This window comes from Cadophora gregata (assembly GCF_030347475.1).
Source record: "Cadophora gregata isolate MNR1 chromosome Unknown scaffold_4, whole genome shotgun sequence".
NCBI classification, from domain to species: domain Eukaryota; kingdom Fungi; phylum Ascomycota; class Leotiomycetes; order Helotiales; family Ploettnerulaceae; genus Cadophora; species Cadophora gregata.
In genome coordinates this window covers 772,649-793,023 of record NW_026695927.1, presented here as the reverse complement: position 1 = coordinate 793,023, position 20,375 = coordinate 772,649, and the positions used below count along the sequence as shown (strand labels likewise).

Genomic DNA, 20,375 nt, shown 5'->3' with positions numbered 1-20,375 from the left:
ACAAAGGACAAATATAAATAAGTACCGCCGCCCGTGTCTCCTATTTCCTTACTGTTGACGTTTCTTGTTTCGATTGTGCCTCCGGACAACTTCTTGCATACCCGATTTGACATTATTGGCATTGCTTGGATGAGAACCCCGCATCAATACGTACCATAAGTGTGTACCCACCAGCCGCACCACCTTCACTTCTGTCATACTTTACATTTCACTCGCAGAAAAGAAACAGCGAAGAGGAATAAACACCTAGAATACCTATTTATCGAAGCCTGCTGCAATTAATTCCTGATTCAACAAGCACAACAAACACAACAATGGCCGCTCCAGCAGAAGTCACACTCAAAGACCTCACGGGTAACTGGGTCATGGTACGACTTTCCCCAGCTCTTCTATCTTCTAATCACCAGTCTCCAATCTCCCATCAACACAGCCCCCTACCTCCCACTCAAGCTAATACCCACCCCTCTCCCCAGAACAAAACCCTCTCGGACGACACCGACGCCGTCCTCGCCCTCCAAGGCATCGGCTGGTGGACTCGCAAAGCCATCTCCCTCGCGACCGTCACCCTCCACACCAAGCAATACGTCGAAGAAAACATAACGCACATCGACATCGAGCAGACCGCCACCGGCGGCGTGAAAGGGACCACTGAGCTGCGCGCGCTCAACTGGGTCGAGCACACGCACACAGACCACGTATTTGGCACCGTGAAAGGCAAGGCGCGGTGGAGTTCGTTCCAGGAGATTGACGATGAGTTTTTGAAGGAGGGGTGGCTTGAGGGGGAGGAGGAGGCGGCGGGGCCGGAGGGCGAGAAGCACGTGGAGAGTTTTGCGGTAAATGAGGAGAAGGGGTGGACGGCGAGGCAGATTTGGGGGTTTGCGACTGTGGATGGGAAGAGGTATTATACGAGGAGGGTTGTGGTTACGAAGGGGAGTGAGGTGTTGAAGGTTAGGTTGGTGTATAATTGGCAGGGGAAGAAGTAGATTTGGTGCTATGGGGGGTTTCAATTGCAGTGTCATGGGGATTACGATAGATTGCTAGAGAGGGTTTGTCGGATGTGGCTGCTGGCTTGTGGTGTAGATTAGAACGATGCATGCTTTTTCAGTCCGTTTCCTTATATACCATCTTTACACTTCACTGCTATTTCTCATTTGAAAGGTTCTCTCCTACTTGTGTACAGATGTTCACATATGTCTATGTACAAAGCCATTGGAACGATTTTACTTTTGGTCAAGAGGCTGTCTCGAAGGCCTATGTGGAGCTAAGTACGTTTGATACCGGACGGGAATGCTAGATTAGAACCCTTTGAGCGCAAAACAAGGACTTCGAAGCCAACATATCAACATTCTCAACGAGTCGCACAGTTAACACGTTGTCAGTAAAGCGATTCAGTAAAATGTATTATTCATTGTGATTCTTTAACCTCTATGAGTTCTAGTCAGGAAACACAAAGCGCTTTTCGCGGTAGCCTCCTCTTTCCAACCCTCGCCTCATAATAGAAGAACTCCGCCGACACAACAAGAAGCAAGGCCAGGAAGGTCCGTCTAGAAGTCAGGCTCGGCATGCAACTCAACCCAGTCGTACCTATCCCACTTGTCGGTCGCCATTCTCTTAATGTAGCCATCCTTCCAGGCCGAAGTAGTGATGTAAAGCTGATTACCACAACTCTCACAGATGAAAAACTCCTTGTACTCAATACCGGCTCCACCCTCATAAGGAACAAGGGGATGATGCATCTTGTTATCGAAATACTTGTGAGTGATAACGAATGGTCGCGAGTTCTTCATGCGCTCTTCCTTAGGTGTTACGAACCAGACCAATTGCGGGGTGCCATCCGCTAGGGAGGGAAGAACTCGCTCGTATTCCATCAAATTCATGCTCTTGTACATGAGTGTGCCGTTCTGGATCGCAAAGCTGGCTTTGACTTTGGTGGTGTTGGCGTAGGCTGGGACGACTCCGCCAACCCATTCTCCGCCGGCCACATTGTATGGTTGGGGATCAAGGTAGTTGTAGGTACCGTTCTCGAAGACGACACGGATCTTGAATGACGAGACCTGGGTTGGGACGTGTACAGTAACAGTTACGGTCTGGATAGTCAGCGAGTGTGGAGTAGGTAGCGATGGCTTGCTTGGGCACGTACCGAAGCTGGTACTTTGGTTTTTGTGACCTTGGCGCCAGCACACTGGCACAATGATGTATATTGATCTGCATCAAGGTTCGTCCCCGCAGCAGATTGGCATCCGAAATCGTTCATATAGGTAGGAATGGGTGGTTGTGCTACAGCTTGAGTGGCATTCTGAAGAGGGGTTATTGTGTACCGTGTGTTCTCCTCAATCGTCTGATTCGCGAAAACGGCAAGAGGCACAGTTGTCGTAATCCTACAGTGATCAGTGAAGATCGAGGCCGATGAACTACATGAACCTACGTTGTGGCTGCAGCGGCGACAGTTGTAGCAAGGAAGCTGTTGCAATCCGACAAGACAACCGACTTATCTGGAGTCATCGTTTTGCCTGCAAAGTGCTTGCCACAAGCATCCTGGCAGGAAGCTGTCTTGCGAGGATGGAGGACGTTCGCACTGGACAGTTCCAACAGGATGGGAATGAGGAAGACGAAGCACTTCATGGCTCTGGATATTGAAAATGGGAAGGAATAATATTGATTTAAACCCCGAATGTCTGGACTAAACTTGAAGCAATGAAACCGAAGCACGATGTTGATGAGATGGATGTGTTGATGATGAGAGGAATGGAATAAATCGTCAGAATACTAGATACTTCCCCATAGGCAGAAAAAGTTCATAGGCAGAAAAAGGAAAGAACATGTTGAGTTGCTCGATATGGCAGGCTCGCTTGAGAGGCTCATCTGATGGGCTTACGAGGCGGAATGGCTCGAAATTGTGAAGAGAGCAAAATGGAAAGAGGAAAATTGACACAGTCCCACTTAAGACATGCATCCCACCCATATTGACTACCATCACGATTGAAAAGGACCGCCTGAGGTTTAAAGGAACTATGATGGCAAAGTTTACAGGTTGTAGAGAGGTTCGCGAAGCAGATGAGCGAGCGCGCAGAGCACCTGGAGCGAGAGGAATCTGCTGACAAAGAATGTTTTGGTGTTCTGATTGGCTGTAGGCTGGAAACCCAGCCCAGCTCCAACTTCACGACGTATTTCAACGCCCACCATAATATAACCTTCGGCCAGTTCAGTGCCTCTTATATATGGGCCAGCAACATCCTAGGACACAGTAACGGCGAGATGTCCAGATTTGCCACTGAACACCATCATGACCCTGACATTGACCCCCCATTACTCCTAGAATCCCTCGGCCCCGAGATCTTGGTTATGATCTTTGATCAGGTGTGTACAGAGTCGCCTCAAGATAGGTAGCACGTGCTAATGATCTTGCTAGATCTACATCACAAAACCAGCTACATTAATCAGTTTGAGACTCACCTGTCGACGCATCAATCAGATCGTCGCGCCGCTCTCTTATCGCCGAGTCCATTTGAGTGTGAGGAAACTCGCAGCTGTGTCTGGTCGAAATAAACGGGAAGACATCGTTCGAAATGTCTATGCTCACACACGACATGTTGAGTTCCGGCAATTGCTGGACTGGGATGATGTTGCTTTACTACTTTTTGGTTGTGTTCAGTTGGATACGATCACGTGAGTCTCCTCGCTTGCATCTTGTGCCAATATACGTGCTTCGATAATACCTTTCCTTTTGACAATCTAATACAATGCTTAGTTGGGCGTGCGGCCGAGACATACTCCAATGTTACTTTCCAAATGCGATGCGCCTCTTGGTAGGTGACAAGTGGCCCAGAGTCCGGATTTCCAATGAGTTTCTCGACTATCCTGCCATAGGGCAAAGTGGTAGTTTCCTGAAGACCTTTCCAGCATCGAATATGATTAGTTTAACTTTACACAACCGGGTTCCTAGACAATCGAATCGGCCCCTACACCAGTTTCTCGCAACCTGTGTGAATTTGGAAGAGCTTCGACTGTACGGCTTGAACTTCTTGGATTCAATCTTCGAGCCCGCCGACGGAAGGCTACCAGCAAGTAAGCGACTTGAAATAATCCCAGACTTTATCGAGAATGACTACTGATATGCAAGTACAAGTCAAAAGCTTTTTCACAGATGTTCGGTCCTGGCCGTATACCCAGGATAATGTTCATTCAGTGTGGGATTTCTCACAGCTACAAGATCTTGAGATTGCCTGGCATGTCTTTGGCTTCATGTCCCAGTCGATGTCACCAGAGAACTTGTCTCGTCTGCGTCGCTTAAGGTTGCGACACCGATGGGCTGGAATTGATAGCCCAATTGAGGTGTATACTCAATATCATACGATGAGAACGTCATTTCTAAACTCGATACTTGAACGAATTCCAGAAAATCAGCTCCAAGAACTGGACGTCAAATGTCACTTGCCTAAATTTTCGACGGCGGCGCTTGCAAGACACGGCCGCTCACTGCGTCTCGTGAGACTGTTGGATGCCTCCGGGTTCGAAGTCGACGGATCGACCACTCCGACAACCAGTTTGGATGACTTAACCAGGCTTCATTTCACATGTCCGCACCTGACCGAGGTCGCAGTCGGGGTAAACATTGCGTACCCTGAAGTACGTCATACAACTGGCTTTCAGACCTTTGCTGATTCTTGTTAGGAAATTCCAGCGTTCGCAGACTCGATGAGCGGCTTCAGAAACCTCAGTATTCTTACCCTCTACATGCAAAAGGTTCCAAAATCATTTATACCCGTAACTGGCAACAAAGTTTTGGACTTCGGGCAATGTCTTGCCGAAAGATTATATAAACAAAAATTCGGGCTTTCGCTGTCGAAACTTTCTATTAACGTGGGGGAATGGACGCCGAGAAGCAGACCTCATCGACTCATACACTCCTCGAAGGCCAACCTTGATATGACCGAAGCATACCAACCACGTCGATTTTTGAATTTCTCCTGGGATCTTCAAGGACTGATGTTGTTCGAGACCGAACCATGAATGGGGAGGCACGTGCGCTGACCTCCTTTACTGGGCCATGTTGGTAGACTAACTACATTCTTACAACCAACGAAGGAATCAAACAACCAACACAGTCTACTTGACAACTATATGTAGCCTAAATTTGCATATCTGTCCACATGCACTGGACGTCAGTGGAGTTTGCAGAACATTAGCAGCCCAGCCCCGCGTCACCTCACCCCTTACCAGAAAGACTACCGGACCTTGTTGTACACGAACTCTAGTCAACGCAGACCGACGACACAACATGGCACATGCTTCGGTTGTACCAAGTCTCAGTCAGACAAACATCGAAATGTTAGGCTCGGAAATCTTGCTGATTATCTTCGAGAAGGTGAGTGCCAGTCCCATTGAAACTAAGATAGATACTAACTTACCTCTTAAACAGCTTTCTGATTCCTCGCCCGAATTTTTGCAAGGCTTAAGACCTGTATCACACACTTTCAACTGCTTCGTAACTGCCATTCGATACCGAACCATCACAATATTGCAGAAACTGCTCGACCATAACACAAATGGTGTCAATACTGCTTGGCAAAACATGCACCACCATACAAGGCATGTCAACATCAAGACCAAATTCAACTGGAATGTCGTTGTTCAGTTGCTGTCTGGCTGTAACCGACTACAATCCATGACGTGAGTAACTTCGACTATCTCCTTTACGTTCAGAGGCTGATCTAGATTCAGCTGGTCGGTCATGCCCGATAACTTCTCAAACGGGTTTCCCAACATTCTCAGACAAGAAATCCAAGACTACTGGCCCCAAATACGCTTCAGCATTGCGAGAATCGATTGTCCATTGAATCATATAGCTACCTACCCGGGGAAGAACTTTCTAGCTTTTAACATTGTGGACGTTCTTGTTGAGAATATTAATGATCCATCGCTTACTGAGCCGTTGCAAGCTCCCCTAGTCGCATCCAAAACCTGGAAACGCACCGAATTACTTCAATACGTCGTCCATTTGTGTCGCATGTTGGCAGACTTCCAGCCGTTCGAAAACTTGTCCTAGGATCCAGGATTTGGGACTACACACCGGAGGATTCGCTTCTAATTTGGGATTTCAGTAGTCTTGAGGCTCTCTACGTGCGACTGGAAACATTCCTCTATCTTGCACCGTTGATAGAAAGGTATGAACTGGTTGGATTGACACCGCTGACCGTTTCCTTTGAGTGGTCGGGTCGGAATACCGGACCCGACCCAGATGCCGAGTATCACAAAGAATGCACGTTACTGCTTCGACGAATCATCGAGCAAATCCCCCAAGATCGGCTTCGAGAGCTTGAGATCAAATGCTCCCTCTCGTGTTTCCCGATTGCTTCCATTACACATCACCGGAACAGTCTGAGAACCTTGTCGTTGCTGGATGTGTCTGGGTTTGAAACAGTTGGTATTGATCAGGTCACCATCCCTTCTTCCGATTTGGAAATGCTCCTGAAGACTTGTACTCGCCTTGTGAGCTTATCAGCCGCTGTTGACTTTGACGGAGTTCAGGTAAGCCTTCCCAAAGCTCTGCCGCCATTCTGCACAGACTCCAGCCAAATGATTCAAGAAACAGAGCGGCTCTTGTCAGTCTTTGGATATCCTCTCTCGCTTCCGACACATTACAGACTTGTCTCTGTACTCCAAATGTCTCCTGGGACGTCCACTTTCGCATTCAACAGACGTTATTCATGAGTCTGCCCACGAAATCATGAACTATATTTGCGAACGCAAACAAGGGCTGCCGCTTAGCAGCTTCGAGCTCAATCTAAGGGGATGGACACCCTTGGCCGGAAACCGCACACAATGGGTGGAAATTCCAGAAGAATTTCAGGACTCTGTTCGCTATCCCCAATTGTTGATAAGGTTTAGTTGGGACCGTAACGGAACACGTGCATATGAAAGGTTTCCGGTGGCCAAGGCGGGCAACTTTCATGAAATCGAACGTAAAAGCCATCTTACCTGGTGAAGGGTGCATTTATGCTGATTTTCTCTGGCATTGGCGATGCTCTTTTGCAACGTACGGCTTTTCAATAATTTGCAGAGCATGAAACTAAATCTCTCAACTACACTCAACATATGTTCTCTTCTCATTGCAATTTTACATCGATCAGTGGTCACTGATCTGACCCCAACATGTCCCTAGTACGCATATCTTCCCAATATGCTGCTGTTTGGCAGGATCCATCTCTCCAATCATAATCCTTGAGGAACAATGCAACACCCAGCACAGCATAACTGTCAGCATTCTCCAGAGCCAACTGTGCTCCTCCGTTCATGGCGAGGTCATTACAGGCATAAAACCCAAGAGGTTCTGCACCACGGTCAACAGACTTTACATCAGGGACGTTAACTCCCAGATCTGATCAATCGGATTAGCCTCCTCTCCGAATGTCGGCGCTTCAGTGTTTGATATATACTTACAACTTCTCCCAACTAGATGTGTATACTCATGCAGAAATATCTTGGAAAAAGACTGATACCAATCAAGGACAGCCAGTTCGTGTGGCGGAGCCCTCATGGTTAAAGAGGCATACATGCCCGCCAGTTGCCACATGAGTGGACAAAAGGTAATGGTGTTGAAATGGGTATGTGTTACGGCCAAATTATTTGCTCCACATATCGATTTTGCGGGTTCCATGAGCGGAGGTCGAGTTTGCTTGGGCATTGATATTCTCGTTACCCTGTCATACCAATGTTCTGAAGGCATTGACGCATTAGCCAAATCATGATAAGGCACGCAGGATATCCAAGATAGGATAATTTACCTCCTCCTTTCATTTTCCGTCGCGGTCGGACTTCTGAGTTTGTTGAAGGGTCAATCACGTATTCTGATGCTTTGATCCACTCATGGCCACAATAGATCCTTGTCCTCCTCGGAATCCCCTGAGCATCCTGAAAGATCCGACCCTCACTATGCTGGCCAATCATGTCCATGAGGTCTGCAGATGGCGGTCAGCTCACGTCAAACCTCGTATCTGTTCGTCTGACTCACTCCAAATTTTGCGCAAGTTATCTACTTGAAGATCGACCCGGTCATCGCCGTAATCGAGATTTTCTTGCGTCGATGGTATAGCAAAGAGGTAATTGAACATCCAGCCAGTCGCAGGCAACTCGGCATTTCTCGACATGTCACCTGCGGCAATCGAGATCAGGTTCTTCATTTGGATCATTCCGTCAAAGGCTATGGAGAGGTCGTTCTTTCGATCTTCGCTACACCCACCAAGAACAGAAGCTGGCTGAACATCAAATGCAGTGTCGATTGGACGTGGTGGTCCAGAAGTCTCTGGTGCAGCTGAGCTTGTTTGCGCGTGGGCGATGGGAAATAAGGTCAAGAGCACGAGTGTGATCTTGATAATCAAGGAACAAAGAGGAGAATAATGCATATTGATTCTTTCAAGTGTTTTGCCAATATTTTCGCGAGTTTGGTTTGCTATCGATTGCTGCCGTGCGCTTCATGGTCGAGTGTTTTGCAAGCTCATATCCACAACCGAGGAACGGGTGCAGTGCACTTCCCTACGGGCAGACACCATCTTCTCCGGATTACGAGAAGACCCGTTGGTGCGTGTCGGAGGGACAGCCAATACGAACAGAGGTCCTACAACTCTACAACACCTCAAAGGATCGCTGTCGTATCCATACTTCTGGCTTTATGACCTGTTGGCTCACGAGGCGTTGAAGGGCTTCAGGAAAAGTTTCAGACAAAAAGGTCTCACGAAGCACGAAAGTGCTTCAGAACCCAGAATCAGGGCATCATGGTATCACAGAAGTCTTTTGCCGGAGTTTCATCTCCGATGGTGTTTATTTTCAGAATAATTCATCCAACAGTATCAGAAAATATCTCCGCATTGGCTTCCCAGCTTGATAAGCTACCCAAGCTTTCCTTCATGCACGTGGCATCCTTTTGTCCAGAATATTCATGCACCATCACGCGTCCAACTCTTATCCCAAGATGTTACTTAAGAGTTTATACATGAAACGCGAGCTGAGGTTCTATTCTGTTATTGTTGGAACCAAGTGAGCAAGTGGTTGTTACGCGAGTCGCTTAGCATCGTCAGTGGTGAACTACCCCCTTCTCCACGCCGCCAACAAGCAGAAAAATCCCGCAATCAATCGTGACACTCTCTTGTAGTATAGAAAGAGAGATTTTGAGAACACTTGTCTAGTGGCTACCGAGGATATACTATTTTGGGGATTACATTTGCGTGCCATGCCGTTGTCGCCTCCCAAAGATTCTACTGCTCATCAGAACCAACAGAGGCGCATTTTCTTAGTGGTGTGTAGATATCGCTGTCATTACTCAGTCATATTGTGGCATTCAAACGTAAATTTGTGGCGTAAATAGAGAAGGGTCCCTTTTGAGAGAGAGATATAGTGCATACCATCCTGTTGAGGGTCGGTTTCTGCCAATGCCGTACCACGATGCTTGTTACTCTTCTATTCTTGGTCGTCCTCGTGGCCATTTCTCATGAATTTGAAACGGACTGAAAACACTCTCACCAGGTTGGGCTGTGCAGAGACCATCAGAGGATGACATCTGAGAATGTGTTGAAGTTAAGAAGTCAGTCCTAGTGGATAGGTATGGCAGCATTGCCCAACTGCCTCTACTCATCTCTCAATCTACTCCAACCCTCCAAGTTCTCAATAGCCTACCCTCAACTCTATACCTGAATTCTTACGTGCATTCAAAGTTGTACTGAATTACTCGTGTTTATATCGAAATGAGGTCACGATGTGTGCATCTTCTCTTCACTTTAGCCATCTTTCTCGGTATCATGGTCTTTCAGCTCAGAAGCCCAAGATCAGACGTCGTGGCAAGCCTCGACACAACTCGCGAGCACGACTCATCCAAAGTTAACAAGAAGTCCCGAAATTGAGCTGGTCATATCATTCAGCTCTGGCTTTCGAGTGTATCGACCGTCGAGCATTCGGCACTGGGCTGGACGCGTTGTCGTCCGCCAGTAATGGTTTCCAGCTTCCTTCACCGATTCTCTCCTCCGCCCCTACATCCACAATATCCACCCCGCCAGCGACAACCTCCGATCAGGTCAGCCCCAGCTCTTCAATGCTCCAGTTTTCCGACGTAATTCCTACCGGCTCTTCAACTCCAGGTAGTTCCTCGCTTTCTTCTCCAATATCAGTGATAACAGGCTCCACTGGCATTTCATCCTCAACGTTGGTTCCAATCACTCCTGTGGCCCCTGGAGTCAGTCCGTCGATCCCATCAGATGCTACATCCATACCACAGACAAGCAACATACCGATAACCTCGATTATCACCAAAGACGGCACAGTATACAGCTACTCGGCTACATTCATCTCTTCTCAGACATCCGTAACTACAGTGACTACCTCGCAGGAAACCGACGCTGCTGGTGCTGTCTTTGGTCTCATTTCATTTCCTGAGAAGGGTGGCCGTGGCTGGAAGTTTCCTTGTTTGATAAGCTGTGGTGGTGGGTTCTCCCTGCCTGGTCCACCGCCTGGATTTGGTGCCCTTGGAGGCATAGGTGGGGGTGGTGGAGGGGGAGGTGGAGGAGGTGGAATTTCAGGCGGAGGAGGAGGGGGAGGGGGATCTTCAAATGGCGATGGTGGAGGGTCAAATGGCAACAACTCAGGGAACGAAGACAACACAAACGACAATGAGAACGAGAACGAAGACGATCAGAAGTCACAAAGCCAGTCTGGAACTTCGAATTCCGAGATGAGTTCATCATCTTCGTCGTCATCGTCACCATCGTCTCAGTGTAGTACTCAGACAGTATCGTCTTGTGTGCAGACATGCCCTCCCGTCAGTCAAGGCAGCACATCTTCCTGCTTTGAGACCTGTGTTACAAGCACAGGCTGTTCTATATCGAACACAGCAACAACAACTACCCATACATGTAGCTCCCTATCCTGTCAGACCTTGGTTGTGACAACAATCAGTGGAAGCATGACTTCAGAAACATACTGCCCAGATTGTGCCGCGACATCTACTGAGAAAATAACAGATCAAGCTGAAAGTGGATCGGCAACTACTGGATCGTCTTCCTCACAAGCCACTCTACTTACAATCACGATTGTCACCGATGACGGGTTTGTTCAACCAGAGTTCATAGTCGATACAGCTCTGGAATACAGTCAAATGCCTTCCATGGACAGAGAGATCTCTGCTAAACATACCAGGCAATCAAGCACTCTTGTTACGAGCGTAGTATCTGCTTCACCTCCAGCTTCTACCTCAACATCTGTGTCCTCGACGTCTGTCTCAAGCACTCTTTCTCCCGTGCCGACTACAAGAATTTCCAGCTCAATTTTGAGCTCGGAGCCATCTTCAGGCATAGCTCAGTCGCAATCACAGTCTTCCAAACTCGACACTCCTCTTCAGGTATCGTCGCCTGAAGAGCCCATCCCTACTCCAACCCCCACCGCGAACCTTCCCATCCCCGAGCGTCCTCCAATAACCGCTACTCGAGGCGAGTGCAACACTTCAGGATGTACTGGTGTGAACCGAGACCTAGCTCTCAAGGAGGTCAAGAAGTTTTGCTCTACGCAAGTGACCATCAATTCCAAAACGGCTATCGTCAGCAGTACTACATCTTTCATAGGCGTGGTAGTTCTACCTACATCCCAGGCCGATACTCTAAAGCTGGCCAATCTGTTCTTGGCCATTGAACTGGATAGCAGAGATGACCGTTGTGCAGGTGTCGAATATGTGAATCGGCCAAAAGCCAAACAGGCACCAGCAAACGGGAGGTATCTGCCCAGTATTATTGGGCCGAATGAGCTTTGTATGAATATGATGCAAGCGGCTTTGGATCATTGTATGTTCTATTCTTCCAAGTAACTTTTGACTGAACTTCTCTGACGTGGTTATTTTTGCAGGTAATACGGGCACAACGAGTGCAAAACAAGGTGGAAAGCAACTTGCCAATTGCATCGCTTGGTCGGTCTTGGTGCCTAATCCACCAAATGATAAATGCGCCGATATATAGATTCAGCACACTGGGATTGTTCGCTTTGTCCACATTTCTCATGTTAGCCTTCACTTTGATGTCAGGGGACTTTGGTTTTCTAGGGGATACATGATTTGCTTCACTCATTTTCTTGTATTTCTCTCATTTTAGTTACTTGTTGCAAGATCTGGAAGGCTTGTTCAACTTGTCAGGTAGATCGCAGCTGATGAGGAGCCAGAATACTCCAACTTTATCGTTTCGGGCGCAATATATATGATGTATATCTCAACGAAATGAAGCTCGAACCATTATCATTTCAAGTGAACAATTAAGAAATCTTTCTCGTGCTCAGGGGGCCGCCTGCCCCGTCACCACACTGCCTTTTGAGCCACGCGCCGGTGCCCAAGATGATAAAAATCGACTGTGACCAACAAGTGAACAACGAAACCACAACCCCGCTACAATCTCCTTGTGCTCATAACCAGCTTAGGGTATCAATAGAACAAAATTTGCACCCTAATCTAGCAATTTCCATGTGCATTTCCTGTAAAGATAGACCAAGCGAAGCAATTTTTGGTAACTGTTCCTCCAAGCTTGTTGAGAACTGTGTCTACGTTACCTAGGTAATGGACGTCAGTCATGCCCTGAGGTCCCTTGTACTTGATCAGTGAGCACTTACAACTGTCTGAGGTAGACTGTAACATCTTCACGCACTTCCCTTCAGGCCCGCTGACAATACTCTTGTCGTATCCGCGTGGCGGGGAAACGCTATATTTCGCCTCGGCACATCGAGGATCTGTGTCGAGCTCAATGGCAATGACTAGTAGCTCAGGAAACGATCCAGTGATTGGTGTTGGCCGGACCTTCGAACCTTCAAAATCGAATGATTGTATTGCAGTTGGGGTGGCGGAGTTGAGTGTTGTTGGACTCTTGCAGAATGATTTGATGGATTTGATCGCGTCATCTCGAGCAATTCCTACGCAACCTATCGGTGAACAATCAATGTATGTCGCGGCTGTGTCGTGTGGTGGTGGAGCACTCGTTGTCGTTGGGATCTTTGTCGGAGTTGGTGAAGGTGAGACAGCAGACTCGGAAGTTGGCGGGGTAGAAAAAGGCGGCGGTGAATTAAGCGAGGATTGTTTACTTGCTGGTGCTGGAGGTAGAGTGGAGCTTGAAATGCTTGTCTCCTGACGTACTGAGCTCAACTTCGACGATGGAACAGAACTGGATTCTAAGGCAGAACTTGGCATAGATGAAGTACTAACAGCAGAGCTTGTAGAGACCCTTGTCGTGAGTCCCGAAGGCCGAACAGTTGTTTGGTCGTTATGGATAGACTGCATGGCCGCGTACGCAAGCGCACTATCGAATGTATATGCTGGATGTACAAACAAATTCGTTACAATGGTAATAGTCCAAAGAGTGGCTTCTGAATCTGCGGTAGCAGTTCTTGTCGCTGGTGGCATATTCGTACTCGAAGAGCTTGATCCGCGGTCGGTACAGTATGTGGAGCATCCCACTGGCGGTCCGCCAAGGGTAGTTGAACAAGCTGTGAGGCATTCAAACGAGTTGATACAGCTAGCGGTCGTTGTGGTAGCTGTATTGGTAACCGAACATCCGCTGTTTGTGATACATGTTGTGGAGCAGGCGGAAGAGCTATCCCCGCTAGCTGACGTTGGACAGATGACTTTACAGGAGGATGCTGTCTGCGTGATACATTCCGAACTGGTCGCTGAGCTTGAGGTTGGGTCCGACTTAGTTTGATCACTTTGCTTCTTGGACTGGCTGTCGTTTTTATTGTCCTTGTTGTCTTTACCAGGATTCGACTTGTCCGTCCCACCACCAGAATCTCCTCCACCTCCTCCGCCTCCTGCTGCACCGCCACCACCTCCACCTCTGATCATAGATTAGTAAAGTGCCTCTCAAACAATCCAGAAACTCGAGGGGGCATAGTATCATACTACGTACCCACCTACACCTCCCCCACCCCCTCCGAAACCCCCAGAAAGTGGTCCGATACCTGGCGGAGGTCCAAGCGACTGCATTGAGAAGCCTTCTTCGCAACTCACTAAGCAAGGAAACTTCCAAGATCGGACTTGTGTTCCTGGGAACATGATGATACCAAAAACACCTGTGGAGTCTGTCTCGGTCGCGGTTTGGATTCCTGTTACTGAAGCAGCCGTAGAAATGAAAGTCGCAGAGTAGGTTACGGTAAGTCCAGCGGAAGTGAGCACAGCGATGGACGTATCAACATTGATTGAAGTCGCAGAAGGTAAGTCTGGGGTCGAACTGGTTCCGGTGCTTGGATTGTTGCTGCTGTCGAGATCTGTACTTGCGCTGGTAGCTGCCAGTGAAGTAATAGACTCCGACGCAGGAGTGTGTAGGTGGTTGGACGGAGTCATCTGCACTGCTGATTCTGAGAGATACGTACCAGTGATATCTCCTGGAGTTGATGACTGTTTGATATCTGTGGTGGTCACAAACGAGGAGGTAGTGGGAGTCGATTCCGACAAGGAAGAGGGTGCTGAAGACAGACGAATGGGGATGCCGTCGGTCTGTGCAGGTGCCATCTTAACTCCTGTTCCAGCTCCAATTGCTCGTTTCAATAATAGGGCTGACTTGTAAGACCAAGTTAGCTTTCTTGATGAGACGGTGGAAAGTGATGCTTGAGGAATGATAGGGCGAGCCAAGGACAGAGAATATGGCTCGTCCAATGATACGACGAAACAAGACTGTAATATCAGCACAACGATACTGGTTAATAATGACCAAGAGAACATCTTTGGTATAAGAGTTGAAATTGATTTGGTAATGTTGTTTGTAGGTCATGAGAGAATGTAGCCATGAACTTAGAACGAACTCGTACACTACCTGACCACTATATGGTTTGAGCGTGGCCTCTGGAGCTCAGTACACGATCTGTCAACATACGATAGATTGGGGGCTAAAATATTTTCTTAGATTCTGACAGATTGCAAGAACTGTTTCGTTTCAGATTGTATCATTTTGTCTCGTTTTAGAGCAACAGCATCTACCAACAGCAAGTACGAGTCCGAAAAATAAAATGGCGCTCGGAAAGTCTTTTAAGTGGTTTTCATGCCATCGACGTTGGTTGGGGAGCCTGTTCAGCGATAAGAACATCTAAAATGACCCAATAGCACATTATATGCGCCGCCGAAATTGAGCTTGTCGCCTCCAGACCAAGATGTCGACACCATCATATAGGTTGGTAGCGGAGATGGACAGAAAAAGAGGCCCCCATGAAGATGCAAACACACCAGCCTTTGTGTCACGCATAGAAACAGGAGGTTGCTTCCGAATCTTGAAATGGAGACCGGAAGGTCATTCAAAAGGTCCCCGGAGCCTTACGAGGGATACGGAGAATTACATCTGGCAGTACCAACGTTTGTGTGCTATTTCCATCTACCAACATCACTTTCATGTAATCGGGCCTTGGCCCCACGACTCGCATATATTGACCTTGAATCCCAGAGGATTTATGGTTTCAATATCAAGGGTATGAAACCATCTCTACCTTCATAAAGGGGGCGGTTCATCGTAGGTGTTGTTCTACAGATAGAATCACTTTCTGGTGTTTGCCGGGTCGCACATGGCCGCAGCAACATGCAGTTGAAGCTCAGGCGAGCCATAGTCACTGGTTGACTCGCGAATATTGTTGTGTATCAGCTAAAGGCAGGCATCATACGGTGCCGACTCAGCTCCGGATTTGAATTGTTGGGGATAGATAGTTCAAGAGATTCGTACCTCTGGGCTCTGGACACCCCGAGAAGAAAGTTACAAATTCGACACGTTTCGCTCACACCGGGGCTATTTTCTTCACATCAAGAAAAGTTCAATCAACCTATCAACATGTTTTCCAAAGAAGTCATTACCATACTTCTCCTCAACTCTTTCGTTGTAGCAACAGCTCCTTTTGGGGACCCTCAACCGTACAACCCATATGGGAGTCCACCATCTCCCCCGGTATTACCTGCACCAGATTGGACCCAAACCAAATTCTTTGATGCTTTCAGGTTCCCAACAGAAGATCTGACGAGAGGATGCTGCATGGAAGATCAAAAGAGCAAGCTGCAAGATGTGTTCAACGAGGTCATGCATCTGGCTCGGCTGGTATATGACTATGTGTCGGAAGAGATTCGGGGTGTAACTACGAATACAGATGTGGGAGATCTCATGTACTATGTCTTCGGTGTTCACCCCAGTTACTACATCTCCAATCCAGAAGGGGGCGGCAGTTATGATGGCGGCGAAGACCCTGTCACAGCCCGAACTCCCACCGAGTTCTGGAAACTACAACATGAGAGGTAAGTGCCCTGCAGCCACCACCTCTATGTCAATAACGGAGCTAACGAGTGTACTTCATGAAGGTCTCATGGTTCTCATAGCCAAACATGGCAAGGGAGATTTATCTTGGAACGGGCTGCAAAAGATCAGGATCACTCGACTGTATTGTGATTCAAGTTGGCTTGTTCCAGAAAAGTACGAGCGGGATGACAAGGGCGCACAGACTGCAATCAAGTTTCCAGACGGCCGTAAGTTTCCAATGAGGATTCCAGTTTTCCAAGACGATTTAACATATTATCAAACAGAAAGATTCTATGACGCAGAAAGTAATTACTTTTCTACGATCCCTTGGGGAGGTAAATTCGAGTTAGAATTAGGCATGTGTGGGCCAGTTGGTCCTGATCCAGAGCACACCGATGCCATCACAGATCTCCTGCGAAATACCATCACCTTCTGCCCAGATGTTTGGAAACCTGACCACCCAGTACAGATGCCCATTGCAATCGCCAATCCTATACAAGACACGCTCAGTCAATAGACACTTTCGACTCGATCAGCTGGAGCTTCATGCATGAGTATACTCACCTGATTGGGCATTCTGGTGAGTTGAATATTGTACGCAATTGGGAATTTTTTGCTAAATATACCTTCTCTTAGTTTTCGGTGGCGAAGGCGTTGTTGACCATGTGAATGCCGCAGGCAAAATAGCTTACGGATTTGCGGAAGCATCCCAGCTCAGCTCGAGTGACAAAGCTATAACTAATGCAGACAGCTATGTTTTATTGGCTGTTGGGTGCTTGCTCAATCAATATAACTGGTCTGATGGATTTTGTAGATATGGGTCGTTGCAGGGATAGGTGCTATGCCGGAATGTCTGATCAGTGCTAGAAGCATCATATCTTGTTGTTCCACGGGCTCAATTTCATTTTCCGGAAACCCTTCATAGAACTTCAATTAAAGAATAACTGCACTCGATCCTATTAGTCACTTACAATGGCAGAGATGAAAGTGCACAGTGAAGCATCTGCCAGGGAGACTTTCTACAACTCGCGGTGAGCGATCCCTAAATCAAGCGGACTGCGCCAATGGCCAGGCTGTTTCAGTGTGGATAGCGGGGTTGTCCCCCGGCCCTTCAAGGCGCCTACCTCCCTGACCTCACCACAAACGACCCAGCAGTGAGACTGATTGGCGCCTGGCATGCAGTAAGACCAACAGTTGGTATTTATAATTAGCAGCTTGTCTTGATTATCAGATTCCATGATATTTCGGCTTCAAAAATGACTGGAGTCTCTCATTCTTTCTTTGACATCCAACTCCTCGCAATCACGGACTCTATTGCCTCTGCTGTGTCTTCTAGAGGAGCATTGAAATACCCAGCCACGAGTCATTAATTATGAATATCAATTGCCCCATCATGTCCGAGATGAACCAGAATTTTTCGTCCCGACCTGTAATCATACTAGCAGCATGCAACTCGCTTCAAACATTGCATTCCGACGTTCTTGTCTTGATTTGTCAATTGGCAAGTGGAATTCTGCGTCGTAATCTCTAAAGATCACTAACAGAATTCTCTGCAGCTTTGCATAACATGTCCGCAGTCCCTCAAAGACTTGGGTAGGACATGTCGACGACTACATCATTTCACGGTGGCATTCGAATACAGAATTCTTCATCTCAATTCCAGACTTCTGATTACCCCAATGAGCCCATCTCTGCAACGATATTGGGACAATGTGCACTGCCACGCACGGCATATCTCAATCTTGGAGAATCTCGACTGGGAGATAGCACTACCATTACTCAGAGGCTGTCAAACAATCTCTGTCATCGAGTGAGTTGACACCCCTTCCTTGAACCTGAAAAGTGGCACTAAAATATTCTTTCAAAGCTGGGGAGTCTGGGGAGAACGTGACGGCTACCAAAGGCCAGAAACATCTCGAATTCCGAAGTTGCTTCAAGATGTCTGGCCCCGGGCACATCTCCGACTCATGAATTATCCATGGCCTAGCAAACTGCGATATAACATGTACACGTACACATTGCCCACAGAAAATATCGTTTATATCTCAACAAAAGCGATGAAAATCAGAAAGAGAGACTTCGGACCCCTTGGACAGGTTATCTCGAACTCGCTCCAATTGAAACTACTACATCTGGATTCAATGCGAGGGGATCAGTTGTGGACAGGCAGACGAACACCACCTATCAGAGAGTTGATGATGTGGGACTGTACCTGGACGTTTACCAAAGAAGAGACCAACGCTGTGTGGGACTTCTCACAACTTCAGATCTTGGATATTTCCGGTATCGACTGTGCAAAGGAATTCTTCAACTCGATATCAGGAGATAGTTTGAATGGTCTACGGAAGCTTGTTGTGACAGGCAAGCATGATGTGCGGTGGGGTGAATGTTGCTCTGCTCAGCTGAACGACCTGATTTCCAGAAGCCATCTCTTGGAAGAGCTTGAGATTGATTGCGACTTGACTTTGATGCTCATTGAGTCTATATATCGACATGCTTATCTGAACAAGTTGAAAATACACGACTTCAGGGGTTTCGGTAAGGATAATATTGTTTGCCCGACTTTGACAGTGGGGGCTTTGGAGGGCCTGCTGGCAACATGCCCGAGGTTGAGGCACTTGTCACTAGATCTGGATTGGACAACGTGCAACGTGAGTTTATGACATCCAAATGAGATTATCTGACTATTCAACTCATAAAATGGGGTTAGGTCGAAGAGTTTCTACGAATTCTAGCAAGATTCCTAAATCTGCAATACCTCAACTTGAGGATGCGATCACGTCTACACGAACTTGGTGGAAACAGCACTTCCTTCGACACTGATCTAGAAGCCGTGAAGCAACATGTATATATTTTAGGCTCGAATAAGGAAGGACTTGGGATGATAACTATAACAATTCGCACCGCGGGGTACAATGAGCTCACCGATCGCAGGACTGCAGAGTGGGATTTACAACGAAAGCAGGGGCATATACCTGAACGTTGCTTTGTGTTTTCTTGGTCGGAGGGCGGCTTGGGTCTGGTCGAGTTGTCGAACAGCCAGTATCGGAAAGCATGAAAGTGGCGGAGTGAGAAACCAATGTCGGATGTTGGCTACCTAGGTAGGCAGTCTCCCGTAGCAGCTCCAGCTTTACTTCACAACCATTACCCCTTCAAGTTCTCAATAGTCTCCTAAATCATGAAATAAATTACCAATGGCGCTTGTATTTAGAGTTGAAGGGCTTTGGTTCCGCAAACCTGTAAAGTTGTGCAGATATTGCAATGTGAAATAACCCCAATTGGGGAGTACTTACAATCACGGTGGCGCCGGCGACGTATACAGGTCTAAGATATGCGCATCGAGGTATTTTCTAGACTGCGCAGATAGAATTAGTACCAGAATCTCCTCGTTTGAATACACTGTTCTCCTTGAGACTTGTTCTGATGCAGATTGGAAAAAACACATTCGTGCGTTGATAGCCTCGCTAAGCACCAAAACAAGGCTAAGCGGGGAAATTCACTCTTGCCCGTACCACCAGCTTACGGAGGAAGAGACATTGGCCCTTCGTTCAATTTCTTCCATATCAATTACACATCGTGAAGACAGTCCTGTTATTTCTGATTGGTTAGAGTCTATTTAGATTCAAAATGTGCTATTTTGTTGCCTTGTCCTGACGTCAGGTCAGGGAAGTCCTGAAGCGATTTCCATGTCCTGATACTCTGCCAAGTCAGCATACGACCAAACTTATAGATGGAATCCTTGATGGCTGGAAATCAGTAGAGGATCTCTCGCGCAGTTGATTTCAAGCCACCCAGAGTTATGTCCAAGCACATGGACGCGTGATTGGAACTGATGGTCGTTTTCTTCAGCGGACCCTCGCCAATATTAAGGCCATTTATTAGCGAGCTTAGCTTCAAGTCCACTTCCTATCCCTGACTCGTTTCTCCCGCGCTGGAACCGGAACATCTTCGACGAACCCATCACACTTCATCGAGTTACTATTGATCTATCAATTAGCCTTATTACAGTGACTATAAGTTGCCAACTTATCCATACAATCATAGACAAAGGAGTAATAAAGCTTAAGTAGTAGTTTGATTTTACGTACATTCCTCGAGAAT

General features: G+C 47.4%; 10 protein-coding genes across 10 annotated transcripts; 6 read left to right on the top strand and 4 right to left on the bottom strand.

Moving 5' to 3' along the window:
* Positions 1-314: 314 nt before the first annotated feature.
* Positions 315-983, top strand: ONS95_010041 (uncharacterized protein; the record flags this gene model as incomplete). The annotated part of the gene is made up of 1 exon (XM_058503607.1): positions 315-983. The coding sequence occupies one exon, from the start codon at positions 315-317 to the stop codon at positions 981-983; it is 669 nt and encodes a 222-aa protein (XP_058360319.1).
* Positions 984-1,544: 561 nt separating this feature from the next.
* On the bottom strand, positions 1,545-2,622 carry ONS95_010040 (uncharacterized protein; the record flags this gene model as incomplete). Its single annotated transcript, XM_058503606.1, has 3 exons — positions 1,545-2,087; positions 2,141-2,378; positions 2,426-2,622. 3 exons carry the CDS (start codon positions 2,620-2,622, stop codon positions 1,545-1,547), a joined length of 978 nt encoding a protein of 325 aa, XP_058360318.1.
* Positions 2,623-3,054: 432 nt separating this feature from the next.
* Positions 3,055-5,010, top strand: ONS95_010039 (uncharacterized protein; the record flags this gene model as incomplete). The annotated part of the gene is made up of 5 exons (XM_058503605.1): positions 3,055-3,357; positions 3,410-3,666; positions 3,749-4,065; positions 4,127-4,626; positions 4,672-5,010. 5 exons carry the CDS (start codon positions 3,055-3,057, stop codon positions 5,008-5,010), a joined length of 1,716 nt encoding a protein of 571 aa, XP_058360317.1.
* Positions 5,011-5,278: 268 nt separating this feature from the next.
* On the top strand, positions 5,279-6,046 carry ONS95_010038 (uncharacterized protein; the record flags this gene model as incomplete). The annotated part of the gene is made up of 3 exons (XM_058503604.1): positions 5,279-5,365; positions 5,420-5,670; positions 5,722-6,046. 3 exons carry the CDS (start codon positions 5,279-5,281, stop codon positions 6,044-6,046), a joined length of 663 nt encoding a protein of 220 aa, XP_058360316.1.
* A 1,087-nt stretch (positions 6,047-7,133) lies between these two features.
* Positions 7,134-7,537, bottom strand: ONS95_010037 (uncharacterized protein; the record flags this gene model as incomplete). The annotated part of the gene is made up of 2 exons (XM_058503603.1): positions 7,134-7,378; positions 7,441-7,537. 2 exons carry the CDS (start codon positions 7,535-7,537, stop codon positions 7,134-7,136), a joined length of 342 nt encoding a protein of 113 aa, XP_058360315.1.
* Positions 7,538-7,695: 158 nt separating this feature from the next.
* ONS95_010036 (uncharacterized protein) lies at positions 7,696-8,402 on the bottom strand (the record flags this gene model as incomplete). Its single annotated transcript, XM_058503602.1, has 2 exons — positions 7,696-7,958; positions 8,012-8,402. The coding sequence occupies 2 exons, from the start codon at positions 8,400-8,402 to the stop codon at positions 7,696-7,698; spliced, it is 654 nt and encodes a 217-aa protein (XP_058360314.1).
* A 1,679-nt stretch (positions 8,403-10,081) lies between these two features.
* Positions 10,082-12,258, top strand: ONS95_010035 (uncharacterized protein; the record flags this gene model as incomplete). The annotated part of the gene is made up of 2 exons (XM_058503601.1): positions 10,082-11,819; positions 11,881-12,258. The coding sequence occupies 2 exons, from the start codon at positions 10,082-10,084 to the stop codon at positions 11,988-11,990; spliced, it is 1,848 nt and encodes a 615-aa protein (XP_058360313.1). The 3' UTR covers positions 11,991-12,258.
* A 214-nt stretch (positions 12,259-12,472) lies between these two features.
* Positions 12,473-14,518, bottom strand: ONS95_010034 (uncharacterized protein; the record flags this gene model as incomplete). The annotated part of the gene is made up of 3 exons (XM_058503600.1): positions 12,473-12,570; positions 12,631-13,844; positions 13,917-14,518. The coding sequence occupies 3 exons, from the start codon at positions 14,516-14,518 to the stop codon at positions 12,473-12,475; spliced, it is 1,914 nt and encodes a 637-aa protein (XP_058360312.1).
* Positions 14,519-15,818: 1,300 nt separating this feature from the next.
* ONS95_010033 (uncharacterized protein) lies at positions 15,819-16,791 on the top strand (the record flags this gene model as incomplete). The annotated part of the gene is made up of 3 exons (XM_058503599.1): positions 15,819-16,273; positions 16,323-16,501; positions 16,559-16,791. 3 exons carry the CDS (start codon positions 15,819-15,821, stop codon positions 16,789-16,791), a joined length of 867 nt encoding a protein of 288 aa, XP_058360311.1.
* A 620-nt stretch (positions 16,792-17,411) lies between these two features.
* ONS95_010032 (uncharacterized protein) lies at positions 17,412-19,454 on the top strand. Its single transcript, XM_058503598.1, has 4 exons — positions 17,412-17,775; positions 17,831-18,084; positions 18,142-18,925; positions 18,985-19,454. Exons 1-4 carry the CDS (start codon positions 17,647-17,649, stop codon positions 19,330-19,332), a joined length of 1,515 nt encoding a protein of 504 aa, XP_058360310.1. The 5' UTR covers positions 17,412-17,646; the 3' UTR covers positions 19,333-19,454.
* The last annotated feature ends 921 nt before the right edge of the window (positions 19,455-20,375 follow it).

Bases quoted from the DNA above. Each gene is read 5' to 3' on its own strand.
- ONS95_010032 (XM_058503598.1), top strand. From the start codon at position 17,647: ATGAATATCAATTGCCCCATCATGTCCGAGATGAACCAGAATTTTTCG. The intron at 18,085-18,141 runs GTGAGTTGACAC...ATTCTTTCAAAG, and splicing joins CAAACAATCTCTGTCATCGA to CTGGGGAGTCTGGGGAGAAC. The intron at 18,926-18,984 runs GTGAGTTTATGA...AAATGGGGTTAG, and splicing joins TGGATTGGACAACGTGCAAC to GTCGAAGAGTTTCTACGAAT.